The 15,274-nt window shown below is 41.6% G+C and overlaps 1 protein-coding gene across 2 annotated transcripts in view; it reads left to right on the top strand.

Annotated features, from left to right (window-relative positions):
* Positions 1 to 12,649: 12,649 nt before the first annotated feature.
* ADAM19 (ADAM metallopeptidase domain 19) overlaps positions 12,650 to 15,274 on the top strand; it is a 55,003-nt gene continuing 52,378 nt past the window's right edge. For both annotated transcript variants that reach the window (XM_081851511.1, XM_081851510.1), the window contains exon 1: positions 12,650 to 13,512. In XM_081851511.1, coding sequence (XP_081707637.1) covers positions 13,407 to 13,512 — 106 coding nt within the window. In that variant the 5' untranslated portion in view covers positions 12,650 to 13,406. The remainder of the gene's footprint in view (positions 13,513 to 15,274) is intronic.

Raw genomic sequence — 15,274 nt, 5'->3', positions numbered from 1 at the left:
GCACAGACACAGCAGTGATCTACCTGCACCATGCATTCAGTTTTACATGCATGCAAAGGAAAGGTGTGACTCATTCATGGAGTCAGGACATAATGCCATCAGTTTTATGTCGATGCAATGCCAGAAGCAGCAGATACATTCACCAGGCTTTTCTAGAGACTTGCCCGTCTAATCCTACATGGTAATAGGATCACTCACTTATGGGGGCAGACTTTCCTAACTCAGAACTTTTGTTATTTATGTTCCTAGATGACATAGTGGGATTTTCATTCTAATCTACATATTTATGGAGCAAGTGAAATTCTGTTTATTTTCAGGATTTTAAAATTGCTATCTTTTTTAAGCACTTGTTTCAGATTATATATATGCGCTGAAAATGGTTACATAGTAATCTGAAATTCTACAGCCCCTCTTATGATTTTAACTTCCTCCTCGATAAGAGGATTTCATATTTAAAGCCCACATAAATGGGACTGTTGAATGTTTCTAAGAACAAGTAATGGTGAATCTAGCTGTGTGTTGTCTACAAGTGGGCTATGATTCTATACCAGAGTATATTTAACAGTAATATCTCAGGCATACATTTTAAATGTATCTTTTGAAAAATAGATGTAACAGAAGGTAATGTTGCTAAATGTTCATGTTAGAAAACATTTTTATTTTGATATTTTTCTTTGTTTTGGGGGTGGGGTTGATAGTACATTTGTTCCATTTTTGTTACATTAAAATAAAATCACATGAACTGTATGTTGTTAGCTCTATATATTGTGATGAACTATGAATTAAGAATGTCATGATCCTATTGTGTCCATGTAATAATAAGTGAAAACACAGTAACCACTTTAAAGTCTCTTCAGGGATATTTGTTATAACAGAAAAGATTGGCTGCTTCAAAAGTTTATACATTCTATACATGTATGGGGTGATTTTATTATAAATTTTTAAAAATCGTTTTTAGAATGCTAGCAGTGCGGACAGTACACAACCTTATGATAATATATTTCAAGCTAGCAGTCAGAACTGAAGCAGAAAAACCTAAAAGGAACAAAGAAGTTCATATACTTCACTGGTAATTTTCACTGACAATCATTGGCAGTATCTCATCAAAATTGTGTACAGTTTGTCCTTTCAATATCTTTATGGTTTATGATTTTACTCTATACTTTGGACCTAGCATTTCCAGTACATTGTTCCAACTGTGCTGAATACAGTTAAGGTAGTTGAGGACCAGGCTTATCCGTCATGAATGCTGCAACCAGACCCTCAGCTTCCATTGTGCATGCTATGTCAATAGTCCTTTTAAGGGAAAGTCTTATTAATAGCCAAAAGCATGCCCTAGCTCTGAAACAGACTACTGGGTGAAAGATGACCTTCAAGAATTCTTGTGGGCAAATGTGCTATTTCCCACATAACTATGGCTCCAAAGTATAAAACAGCTGTCGGATTGTTCACTCCATCTGCTTTTTCCCATCTGTCCTGCCCCAATCTTTTTTCTTTTCTTTTTTAAACAAATTGCAGTATTGGCTAGCTGGAACCATATATTGGTTGACTGCAGTTTTATTAAATCCAGGCTGATGTTTCAGCCATAGTGCCAAACTATGCTTAAGTGCTATGTGAACGAGCCTGGCTGGACCGTTGGGCTCACACGACCCCCCTCCTCCCTTTGCTTGTTTCCATTCCTTCCCACGTTTCCTCATTTGAGGCAAACTGTAGCTTGCCATTTCACTTGAGCTAGCAAAGCATGGTTTCTACTATGCAGACCAAGACTGGAAGCCACAGTCCACCCTGGTTTCCACTTTGGGGCACGTGCAAACCATAAGTGTGCTGGTAGGACTATGCTTTGGCTCAAACCAAGAAAGATAGGAGGAAATCACACACAGGGAAGGGAGATGGAGGAAAGAGACTCTGAACTGTGAAAAAGTCACTACCTTTCCTTGTTTTCACAGTATTTTGAGATCACATTTGACTCTTAAGGACTCAGATTTCATTTCCATCGAATATTTCCCTGCTCATGTTAGTTTTTAAGAGTTTCATGCAGCAATCTTTCCTAGCTGCATCTGGGCATGCCAGGGATGGAGACTGGAATATTTAGCATGAAAGCAATATGACTGAGGCATGTAGGCAGTGGTGGCTGGTGCCCATTGGAACTCGTGGGGCCGACGGTAGGGAGGCCAGCAGTAGGTGGCGCTAGAGTCAGTGGCAGGCAGAGCCAACTACTAGTTTTGCTGCCCCACCCCTCGCTGAATTGTACAAAGGTAACATAGACTAAGAAGGAGGGAGTTGACAGCCTGTCCCACCCACAGGACTGGTTTGTAGGAAGGTAAGCTGATGGGGGTTGGCTGAGGGTGAACTGAGGTTGGTGGGGAAGTGCCCCATTTCCTCCAATAGTTCAGCCGCCTCTGTGTTAGGTGTGGTGCAAACATTCACTGCTTTTGCCTTATATTGCTCCTGGTCAAATGGGTTTTGCAGGTTCCCCGAGCAGTACAAACCCCAGCCAAATCTGTTTACCACAGACAGCAGTGTTAGGAATGGACACGCCATGGTTAAGAAAACCAACAGTGCTTTTCCCCACTCAATTTCAGCTCTGAAATTACTATCATCTGTCTTCAGCCAAAGTGATGGGGAAAGTTTTACCAGCTAAATATCTTGTGTCCATTGACTTTTAAGGCACACAACCAGTAAAACAACAACAAAACCCTTAGCAACCATATTAAATGCATGTATTGAGCAGCCTTCTCCAAATATGACAAACAGTGAAGCGCGATCACACGAAAGCTCTGCCATGCACTTTTAAAGCCAAGGTCTGGTTTGGGGAGGCGGAAGGTTAATACTTTCACTCACTGTAATATATATATGCAAATCCAGGAAGTGGGTTGCACTGTGGTCTAAACCACTGAGCCTCTTGGGCTTGCCGATCAGAAGGTCAGCAGTTCGAATCTGCACAACAGGGTGAGCTCCTGTTACTCTGTCCCAACTCCTGCCAACTTAGCAGTTTGAAAGCATACCAGTGCAAGTAGATAAATAGGTACCACTGTGGCAGGAAGGTAAATGGTGTTTCTGTGTGCTCTGGCTTCCGTCACAGTGTCCATTGTGCCAGAAGTGATTTAGTCATGCTGGCCACATGACCGGAAAGCTATCTGTGGACAAACACCAGCTCCCTCGGCCTGAAAGCGAGATGAGCACCACACCCCATAGTTTTTGACTGGACTTAACTGTGCAGGGGTCCTTTACCTTTTTACATATGCAAATTTCATTTGAAAGAATGGCTAAACTCTTACAGATTTTTATTTTTCAAATACACAGTATGAAATAGTTTAAATTGGTCCAGGAGTTGAACCTTTTCCTTATTACCTCAGGTAACAGTATTTTGGTATCTTCAAGACTAACAAATTGCATGGCATAAGCTTTTGTAGGCCAGAGGCTCAGAGCCAACATTATCAGTTGCAGGACAACAGCTTCACCTAAGTGGCTATGAAAACTAACGCCACAATATGCCTCTAGACTCTGTCATCTCCAGAGTAGTCCAGCAAATGTATTTGCCTCCTCCCAATGCAAGGTATAAACACAAAAAAATAATTTGTATGGCACTGTAATAAGAATGGGCAAGTGACACCCCCAATCCTGATCATCCTAAAACAGTTGTAGGGAATTTTTGGCCCTTCGGATGTTGCCTAAGGAAGTTTTTAGAGATTAGGGACATCCATGTAACTCTGAACTACTTTTAAAAATCAGCAGTAGAGAGTTTAACATTATAGGTAGGATGGTTCTGACTGCTCCTGCACCTATGCTTTTAACAGCAGCCTGATAAACAATTGTTTTAGTTCACAGACAAATATTTCCTGGCTTGAAGTGGTGGGGAAATGTTTACCTGCTAGATTTGTGTGTGTCAGGTTGCAGCTGCAGGCAGAGGAACAGGGCCAGCAAAAATGTTTAAATCAGGGGCAGCTGTTGACTCTTGGGTTTGTGCAGCTGCAATTTTTTAAGCCCCTTCCCTTGCACACATTAAGCTGCATACAGTGCTTACAAAGGAAAAAGTACATTTAAACATGTGCAGATGTCACTGTTTTTTCACTGAGAAACATCAACTGTTTTCTGTAACCCATTGGATAGAGGGAAAGACTTCCATGTGGGAGGGCATTAATATATGTTCCAGACAAAGATGAACTCCAGTTACTCAAATTCAGAATTAATTTGCCCATTCAAATTCATGAATATCACTTCACAAGTTTCTGAATCCGTCCATTTTTAGGGGAATGCAAACACACCCATTGGCAAAAGATTTAAGCAACAAAGCTTTGAAAATGCCAAAAAACATTTGTTCCTGGATGTTCACAATTGTGACCTTAAATCCAAACTCTCAAAAACGAAGGAACTAATTATTTCAGAGTTTAAATTAAGCCAGGGACCACCAGAAGTTAGTACAGTGGTACCTCGGGTTACAGATGCTTCAGGTTACAGACTCCGTTAACCCAGAAATAGCACCTTGGGTTAAGAACTTTGCTTCAGGATGAGAACAGAAATCGCGTGGCGGCAGCAGCGGGAGGCCCCATTAGCTAAAGTGGTGCTTCAGGTTAAAAACGGACTTCCAGAATGAATTAAGTTCTTAACCCGAGGTACCACTGTATTAGAACCTAATTTTAGCGTCATGGCTCAGGCCTAATATAGGGCTGCCATATGTCTGGATTTTCCTGGACATGTGGTGTTTTGTCCTGGATCTTAGGCAAGTCAAAAGAAAAGTTCAACTATTTTGAGGGTTTCCGAAAAAATTCTTTACTTTTTGAAATATGGCAGCCCTAGTATGTGTGGTATATTTTAGAAAGACTAGAAGCACAGAGCATATGACTTCACTATGGAGATATGAAAAATGAAGAAGAAAATGAAATGTTATAAAAAGTGTCAACGGTGGAGCTCAGAAATGTGGAGCCATTGGCCCTCCAGATATTGTTGGACACACAATATCATCATCCCTCCAGTCAGTTGTAAGGGATTATGAGAGTTCTAGCCCAGAAACATTTGAAAGACCACAGATTCCCCAAACACGAGGAATTAGGAAAAAATAAATTACAATTTGTTACCATTAGTGCTTATTGTTTGTGTTTATACACCCAAATAGAAGTCTGCATGCCTCTTATTCACAATTAACAATGTAATCCTATATATGTTTCCCCAGAAGTACCGTAAGTCCCACTGTATTCAGTGGAGTTACTCCCTAATAAAATTGGGGTTACAACAATAAAATATACCATGGTAAAGCAAACAGAAAAGTTACATCTGTAAAACAAGAAATTATAAGACGTCCCATATATAAAACTATTGAAAACAATTCCAACACACACACATACAAACATTTAAAAACAATTTCACACCATCTGGGTTGTCCTTGTTGAGGCCTGGCGAAGATTCACTGCTCTGCTTTCTGCACTATTTCTTTCACTGCCTTTTTATTTTCCCCCTCTGAGAGTGCAGCTGCATACCATGTTAACAATGTGATTAGCAACCCCACCATGAGTTTTAAAAAAGAAAATACCAGGTATATTGGTGGTGGTCGTGGTCACAGGGTAGGCAGATGCAATAGTGATTATCAGCACTGCAGTCAGTGTGCAGGGAGGTGAGGAGTAAGCCTTCCCTCCACAGCTGTGATCTTGGCAAAAATCACCCCTCTCCACACACCAATCAGCATGGGGTGGGGGGGCTGCCTTTGGTGCTCTTTCCGGGCACAGAGAATAATACATGCAAACATTATCTTTTATATCTATCTCTTTTTCAGTGTGGAATAGGGTTTTTTTTTTAAACGATGATTTGTTCAACCATTTTTCCTCAAATGAATCCTGGAGATTTAGTATGATATCCATCCAAGCTGTTCTCTGAACCACTTTATTACTTTAGCAGCCATCCTTCTTGGTTTTCAGCCTTTTTATTAAACCACAATGAATGTAGCTTTCTTTTCTTTTCTTTTTTGGCCATTCTCAAACAAAGTTTGCAACACCCCCCTGTCTGTGTTAGCTAAGAATGCAGTGCTTCTGCGCAGTCACATCCTCTGCTGAGTGCCACATGAGGAGGATACAATGGTACTTAGGCCCTCACACAATGTGGCTAGTTATTGTGTTGCATTAGCACAGCAAGCCGGAAGCTGCACAGTGCCAGAAAAAGACATTTATACTGTGCAGCTGTGCCTGCCTAACCCAGCTGGGTTGTTGCCACTGCCCAGCCCAGGGCTCAGCGAAGGTGGAGATCCAAGGACAGAACATACAGGCAAAAGGAGAGACCAGAAATGGCTAAGAAAAGCAATGTCACGTGGTCCACTGAGCTCACAACAGATAAAGGAATATAGGAAGCTGCCTTTATACCAAGTCAAACAATTGGTTCACCTCACTCTGTGCTGTTGACACTGACTGGCAAGAACTCTCCATGGAGACACCAGGGACCAAACCTGGGGCCTTCTCTATGCAGAGCAGTTACACTACCACTTGGCTTCCACTCCAAGGGATGAAGTGATGGCTGCCTCAGTGGAATGACCTCTGAACTGGAAACCTGGTGGAGAAAAAGACTTCTTTGTCCAGGATTTTGCTGAACAGCAGAAAACAGCATGTCTACGTATGTGTGTATGGCAACTGAGGGACGGTGGTAGAAACTGAGTCCCACCCTCCTTTCACTATTCCTGTTTCCCTTCTTCCAGAACCCCTTGGCGTACAGACCTGCCATATCTGTTCTTTGTGGAGCACCATGCACAAAGATGGCACAGTAAATGCATGGAACTGGCATACTTTGGAAGGGTAACCATAAACCAAAGTCAGATTTTGCACCGTAAACTCTATAAAGTCAATGTGGCTTAGTGGGTAAAGTGCAGCAGCAAGTGAAACCCAGGTTTAACTCAATCCACCCCTTTGAAGCTCAAATAACCTTGAGCTTAGTCACTTCCTCTGAGTTGTTGTGAAGACATTATGGGCGGAGGTGGGGCAAGACTAATGTAAGTCACTTTGAGTTCCTTGGAAGAAAGGTGGGATACAAGTGTAATAAATACATAATAACAAACCACATTCCACGATCTTTGACCTCCCAAGCCTAATAGATCAGACCCCCACTCAAAATGAGATCCTCATCCATTGTGAGACACGAGGCCCAGACTTTCACATAGTTATAGAATGCTGATGAGGCCTCAGTTTCTGCCATCATCACTGTTCCAGCTTCTTCACTCTGATGCATGACTGGTTCCTTTCAGACAGCTTAACTAGGAGTTGCCTGAATCAGAAATATCTATGGTATTTATAAAGTGAAAAAGGCTGCTAGTGAAATATTTCTGCTTGATGTAGGATGAATGACATTGACAGCATAGTCTATTCAGAACCTCACTGAGCTAAGATCTTCTTGGCCTCTCTCTGTGAAGTTGTCTGAACCCTTCAAAGGATATTATATATATAGAATAAGCTATGCACAACTGGACAGTGAACAGCTCATATTTTTGTGCAGGGGGTTTCCTGGAACATAGGCGGGGTGGGGAGAGGGAGAGAGACAGACAGACAGAAGGAGAGAGAGAGAGAAAGCAAAGCTTAAGTGACCACAACCCAGTGGTAAAAATACTACCATATGGCATGTTTCATTACAGCATGCTTTCTATTTGTACAACTTAACAGGGTTGTTTATTTTTTAAACGTTCTATGCATCTTTGAATGTGATGATCTGGTAAAATGAAAAATCTTGGCAATTGAAGAGCAGGATTGGTAACTCTTGAAACAAAAAAATTCTGTAGCCTGGGTGTTTCAGCCACAGCACAGGGGAATAAAAGTCTCTAGGGTGGATCCCAAGATTTTTCTTTTACTATTTCAGGATAGACCCCAGAACAAAGTCTGACTATACACTAAAGATACACAGCTGTTAAAATGTCTAAGGGAAGAGGGGGAACAGCTTTGCCCATTGTTTTTCTTGCAACTGTCCAAAAAGTAAACCAAGCAAAACTAGCTAAATACCCAGGTTACTTCTTTTCTTTTTAAATGATTGAAACTTTATTTGAAAGGCAGGGTAACTGTTATGTGCCTAGTATCTAGAATAACTGAAGAACAAGAGGAAGAGATACCCTTCTGTAGTCAGTGCAGCAACACAGCCCCATCACCAATTCCTGTTTCATATAAACATAATTCTATGTGGACAACTAGAAAAGTAGGTCTATCATCTATCGGGTTCCAATTCTGCATAGATGATGCATAATAGTGTGCATTCCTAAATATGTTGTCACTCTAGGAAAGCCCCCTCCTACAGTACTTGCACAGCATAGAATTATGTGGGGGGAAATCCTGGGTAGAACAGGCTTTCCATTGTTAACACAGACCACAGTCTCCAGCAACCATATCCTCAGTCATGATGCGCTGGATTTTGGTGTGCCATATGCTTCATGTTTATCAAGGATAAAGTTCTTTAAGATGGGAAACAGATAGCCATTTCAAGAGAGCTGAGAGAGGCTTGGAAGAGGCTTTGGTTCCAATCGTGTACAGACATTTTTGTTTTATCTCTCACCATTTTTTTAAAAAAAAACTTTTAAAGGAATTTTTATCTTACCTTTTTGTCATGAAGATCTCCTAGCAAGCTTAGACTTCTGGTGAAATAGGGTTTTGAAGCAATACAGAGCCTTGCACAGCCAACTAACCAGAAGTGAGAGATATGAGTGTATACACACCAAATTCAACAATCTCATTTTGAAGCCTCATTCAATCATCTGACACTCATCACATCCCATGAGAGCATCCCTGTTCAGCAAGTGGGTTTTAAGGAATATCATGGTGAAGATGTGTCTGACAAAAGCCTTGAATTCAAATCAGCCGCAGGTGATTATTGTAGTCTGCTTTGACTTTAAAATAATTTTGCAGCACCTTAAATGCTAAAAAAATGGTTATGACACAAGCATTCATTGACTAGAATTCACCACTTTAATCAAATGCATCTTCAATGTCATTATTTGAACGGTGTCACATTTTTGTGGTACAGTAACAGTGAATGAACCGACTTGGTTTACACTCTTCTTGCAACTTCTGAGAAATAATTGTGTTACATGCTGCAGAGCCACACACTTCTCTGATACAGTATGTAGCAGGTTCCAGGACTATTCTTATATTACAAGTTTCATTACAAGACAACACTACTGAAAGTTGGTTGTGTATAAATTTGGAGGCTGAGCGGACAGGAAGCAAGCATGGTAATACTAACTTTAAAACAGCAACAGTCTATCAGGTGGTATGCTATGCAGCAGTTTCTGCTCAGCAGCAACTTAGCAAGCTTTTCCAACAAGTTCAAAACTAGCACCGATTTCTCTCTCTCTCTCTCTCCTTTCCACATTCAGTCTGCCTGCAAAATTGTTTCTCTCAGCCATCCCAATGACAGATGTGGCGTTATGCACATTCTAGTGGCTTGGCTTGATGTTGGTCATCAAACAGAAATAATCAGGACCACCTTGCCCAGCATGGAGTTCCAGCCTAGGCAAAATCCTAGAGAGTGAGAAAGCTCTATAATCATGGAACATATTTACAACAATATGGCTGGAGACACAAAAGCTAAACCACTACTCTCCAGTTGATACTTTCCATTTTTTTTTTAAAAAAGCAGCAACTTTATAAGCTGCCAGAAGAATATTCTTTCCCCCAAAAACAATAAAGTCTCATGGCACCGAAAAACTAACACATTTCTTATGGCAAAAGTTACTGAGGGACAGAACCCACTTTTTCAGTTTCATAGGCTATCATCTATCTATCTATCTATCTATCTATCTATCTATATCTATCTATCTATCATCTATCTATCTATCTATCTATCTATCTATCTATCTATCTATCTATCTATCATCTATCTATCTATCTATCTATCTATCTATCTATCTATCTATCATCTATCTGTTTACAGTGGTACCTCGGGTTACATATGCTTCAGGTTACAGACACTTTAGGTTACAGACTCTGCTAACTCAGAAATAGTACCTCAGGTTAAGAACTGTGCTTCAGGATGAGAACAAAAATTGTGCGGCAGTGGCGTGGTGGCAACAGGAGGCCCCATTAGCACAGTTCTTAACCTCAGGTTAAGAACAGTTTCAGATTAAGAACGGACCTCCAGAACGAATTAAGTTCTTAACCTGAGGTACCACTCTATCTATCTATCTATCTATCTATCTATCTATCATCTTTTGTTTTGAAACAAAAGTAAAAGTTAATAAAGCAACTTTCTTAGATTTGCTGCCTGAGATGAAAGACAAAATCGTGCCTGCCTCCACCCCCCACTCCATGTAGAAAAATCTAATGGACTTGCAGATGAATCTTACTTCAACACTAGCAGCCAAGCAGCATCCTCTGCCATACCAAAGAGTACTGGCTAGCTTAGGGGTGTTGAACAGACCACATGGCATACACTAAGCTCTGCCCCCCCCCCAGGGCTTTGCCACTTCTTCCTGCCCCCTCAGCATCCATCTGCCTTAAAAGGAGGCCATCCTATTAATGGTAGGGCCATGATGCCAGCCCTGAATAACAACCTCAAAACACTGAGAGAAGCTGAAGCTTAGAACAAAGCAGAAAAATCATTATTTCCAGACAGTGTATTTTTCTTTTAAATAAATTCCTTATTTTCCCACCTGGCTGATTTATTGGTATATGGTCAAAAGATCAATAGATACCACCTGCAAACTGCTGCTCTTTGAATCTTGCACCGCATTGCTTTCATATATATACAGTGCCACTTTAACTACACATGTACAAATGCAGACGTCTTTATAGAAGGAAAGATCAATACTATTCTTAAGAGGCTGAGCAGCAAATTAGGAGGGTTCCTCCCTCACCCGTCTCTTGAGATTTCTATAAAAGCATTGATAAAGCAAACAGCTAAATAGATTCCCCCCTCCTCTGATCTTTTTCTTTTAAAAAAATACATGAAAGTAAACCCCATTTATTCCAGTGGAGCTTCATTCCATGCTTAGGACTGTGGTCTTCTTCCTTTCATTTTGTCCCTTTTCAACTAATGGTTTTGAGTCCCAAATGGACTGGGATTTATTTATTTCCTTATACAGTATTTATATCTCATCTTCCTTCCATCATGGAGTAACTGTACACAGAATCATAGAGTTGGAAGGGACCCCAAGGGTCATCCACTCCAACCTGCTGCAATGCAGGAATCTCAACTAAAGCATCCAAGACAGATGGCCATCCAACCTCTGCTTAAAAACCTCCAAGGAAGGCACTGACCAGACCCAGAGTTGCTTAGGTTCAGCAAGATGGGTGGCCTCATGCCGTTTCCCTTTTTCCTTACTGGTCACTATGGAGAGTGACTTGTTGTTGTTGTTGTTGTTTAGTCGTTTAGTCGTGTCCAACTCTTTGTGACCCCATGGACCAGAGCACACCAGGCACTTCTGTCTTCCACTGCCTCCCACAGTTTGGTCAAACTCATGCTGGTAGCTTCGAGAACACTGTCCAACCATCTTGTCCTCTGTCGTCCCCTTCTCCTTGTGCCCTCCATCTTTCCCAACATCAGGGTCTTTTCCAGGGAGTCTTCTCTTCTCATGAGGTGGCCAAAGTATTGGAGCCTCAGCTTCAGTATCTGTCCTTCCAGTGAGCACTCAGGGTTGATTTCCTTCAGAATGGATAGGTTTGATCTTCTTGCAGTCCATGGGACTCTCAAGAGTCTCCTCCAGCACCATAATTCAAAAGCATCAATTCTTCGGCGATCAGCCTTCTTTATGGTCCAGCTCTCACTTCCATACATCACTACTGGGAAAACCATGGCTTTAACTATACAGACCTTTGTTGGCAAGGTGATGTCTCTGCTTTTTAAGATGCTGTGTAAGTTTGTCATTGCTTTTCTCCCAAGAAGCAGGCGTCTTTTAATTTCGTAGTAGCTCTTGCCTATCCTTCCTCTTTCTGCTGTTTGGATTACTGTCACTTTGTCCGTGGTTACTGATGTTCAGAGGAGGTACGCTTACTTGGGGCTCCATGGACATAGCGGGACTTACTTCTCTGTAAACTGCATAGGCTTGTAAGGGCACTTTCCATCCCTTATAATATCACAGAATGGTGTTGCTGGGATAAATCAGTACAGCCGTCCCCCTTGTTTTACTCTCTTTCTGTGGGTGAGGGTTTTCAGGGTCTGCTTACTCAGAAGTAGTAGTAGTAGTAGTAGTAGTAGTAGTAGTAGTAATAATAATAATAATAATAATAATAATAATAATAATAATAATTTCTTTATTTATTCCCCAACCTTTTGACTGGGTTTCCCCAGCCACTCTGGGCGGCTTCCAACAAAAGATTAAAAATACATTAAAACATCAGTCATTAAAAACTTCCCTTAACAAGTAAGTCCTACTGAGTTCAATTAGAGGTACTCCAAGGTAAGAGCACATAGGACTGCAGTCTGAATGCATTGTTGCCTTTTAAAAATAACTTTTCTGTGTTGCTTTATGCATAACTTAAGCTGCCTTGAGAGTGGAAAGGAGAGCAACCTCCACCCCCTTGCAAACAAGCGAAGAAGGCAGACTATATCCCCTTCGTCTTCACCGCATACTGGTCCAGTGATTTACTGGAGAAACCGTTTTAAATGTATTTGGTTGCTTAAATGCATTTGGCTTAAAAATAGCAGGCACCAGAGCTGGCACAACAAGGAATAGAGAGTGTAAGATTTGAATCTGCCTGGACTCTGAAGCCACACAACCGCGTCCGTTTGGGCTGCTCCAGCTCTTGATTTTGCCACTAGAGGGCGAATGAACAGATCTAAGTCGAGATGCATCTTTAATACAGATGCCTCGTGGGAAGGTAACTGTTCGTTAAGAAATGCCCCAACCCTGTTCTGCGTCTGGAGATGCGCACGGCGTGCGTTTTCTTCCAAGGAGGCTGACGGTGCATGCACCCTGATCTCTTTACTGCTTATCAAATCAATGCCTGTGAGCTTATAATTGATAGATTGATAAACGACCCCTCAAGCTTTTAAGTCATACATTTCAGAATCCGAAGGAGCTCCTGAAATAAATACAACTAGCGCTGAAATTTACTGCACACACCGCCGGTAGGTTCTCAGACAAAGGAGTAACAGGAACGAGCTCGCGCTATAATTTCAGGCGGGCTGCAAGGAAAGACAGATTGCCTTTCTCACCACCTCCCGCTATGCTTTCTTAAAGGCTCCTCGTCAGATAATAATGGTTGGACGGATCCTGCGTTTTGCTGCTGCTGCTACGTCACCGGCCAACATCTGTCTTGGAATAGGAATGATGGCTTCCGTGATGGGCGGGATTTGAAAGCTGGTCTTTTTTTTTTTAAGCCACTATTTCATGTGCCTACCAAGGCATTGCAAAAGCGGAGGCTTCTGTACCAAGCCAAATGCAGCAGCAGCATCAAGAACCACCAGCAGCTATGACATCTCCATCTCTATGAAACGTGCCTTCTCTGCAGACCATGGGAGGGATCATGTGCGGTGCTGCAAAAGGAGGCTTGATTTATTCTATTTCCATTATCTTGCTTTGGCTGAGGCAGCTGCCGGCTGAGGAGTCAGGCTGGGCAGGTAAGTGTTTGGATCACTGTGCAGGAGGGCAGGATAAAAAGTGGGAACAGTTTTACCAAGGGGGGCGGGGAGAGAGACACAACACTCTGATTAAGGCTGCAATCTTCACCCCACTTACCTAGGAGTAAATTCCACTGAATTTAATAGTACTTACTTCTGAGTATACATGGGATTGTGCTGTAATGCATAATCCACCAAACGACAGTAACTGAGATATGAGTGGAAATCTTGCAAACCTTCATTTTAAACAGCGCATTTGCCTCTTGGTATATGCAATACTTGCAGGAAAGGATGGATGCTTAGCTGGGAGCACACCTGAACAGGAAAGAAGGTTTCAGCACTTTTGATAAGAAAATGCTAAATGCACCAGATTGCTGTGAACATAAACCATAGGTGTAGAAGATGCTGCCTTCTCCCTCCCTCCCTCCCTCCCTTCAAGCCATGAAGCTCTAATTCAGAAGCAACAAATTCGTTTAAGAAAGGATGTTCAACAGGTATGCCCCTGGGAGTGGTTATAGAAATAGAACTGCAGATTTTCCATTTCTTCTTACCACAGTCCTAGGTTGGTAGGACCAGAAGGGGTACTGAATGGCAGCTGTGCAGCTCCACAGTTGAACTAAATGCAGAAGTCTTTAATTGTAGACTTGTCACAGGGGTCAAAAACATTCTGTCAGTCATAATGCCACCCATGCATAAGAGAGCTGCTTACTTGCAATGCATAGGCTTCATTAACATCTCAGCTGTAAAGTAAGTTTCTAGTCCTCATGAGAACAAAGCAGTGTGGAAACCTGACGGTAGTGTGTTAGAGAGCAAGCTTCTAATATGTGCTGAATGCTTCTAACCCTGAAACACTTGCTTATTTAATTCCTTGAATTACTTAAGGATTGACACACACACGTACACACACACACACACACACACACCACTTGATCTAGGAGGCCATACAATCTGAGTTGAAAGGAGTGGGGGTGAAACTAATTTCATGTGTCTGAGGTTATCTGCTATATGAACCTTTTGTTAATTGTTCCTTTAAAATTCAGAAGGAAATAATCTGAAACCTTTTTAACCTTCAGGAATGTCTATATTGCTTACAGAACAGTGGCAGATTAATTAAGAGCTTGTGACATTAACCATATTTGCCAAGTTATTGCTTTGTACAATTAAATGAACGGAAGATTGTTTTGAACTACAGTGAACTTTCATGAATATTCAATAAAGAAAAATGCATCTGTTCTTCGAAACGTAGGAAACGCAGGACCAAAAAGCAAGGCAAAAACTGGCAGATAAATGTACAGACACCCAAATTTCTAATCCCTCAGATTTCTAATCCTTCAAATCTGCCTAGTTTCTGCATATTGCTTTCTAATCCAGAGTGGATTAGGTTGAATCTGTTCTTTTGGATTTGGAGATCACTGATTGGCCAGTCCTTGTGATAATATTATGCTACGACCATCCCCTCTTCAGACCAGAGGGGTGTGCAACATTAATTGGCTGAACCTTGTAGTCATTTTTTAATGTCAGACTTCTACCCTTCTCCGACCAGCTATTTTTTTTAGGTTTTACACTTTTTAGAAAAGAGCTAACTAGGTATTTTATTAGGTGAACATGCTAAGCATTTATCCAGGATAGGGGGAAGGGAGCGTGGACATCCTTCTGGAAGCATGTGGGGAAGAATGAACAGGAAAAGGCAATTGGATTCTTGGGGAGGGATGCAACTTCATACTTCCTGGTTCTGGCTTCCACTTAGCAGGACCAGCTAGTT

The sequence above is a fragment of the Podarcis erhardii genome, assembly GCF_964252035.2.
Source record: "Podarcis erhardii genome assembly, chromosome: 2".
NCBI classification, from domain to species: Eukaryota; Metazoa; Chordata; class Lepidosauria; order Squamata; family Lacertidae; genus Podarcis; species Podarcis erhardii.
This window is presented reverse-complemented; position numbering and strand designations above follow the sequence as displayed.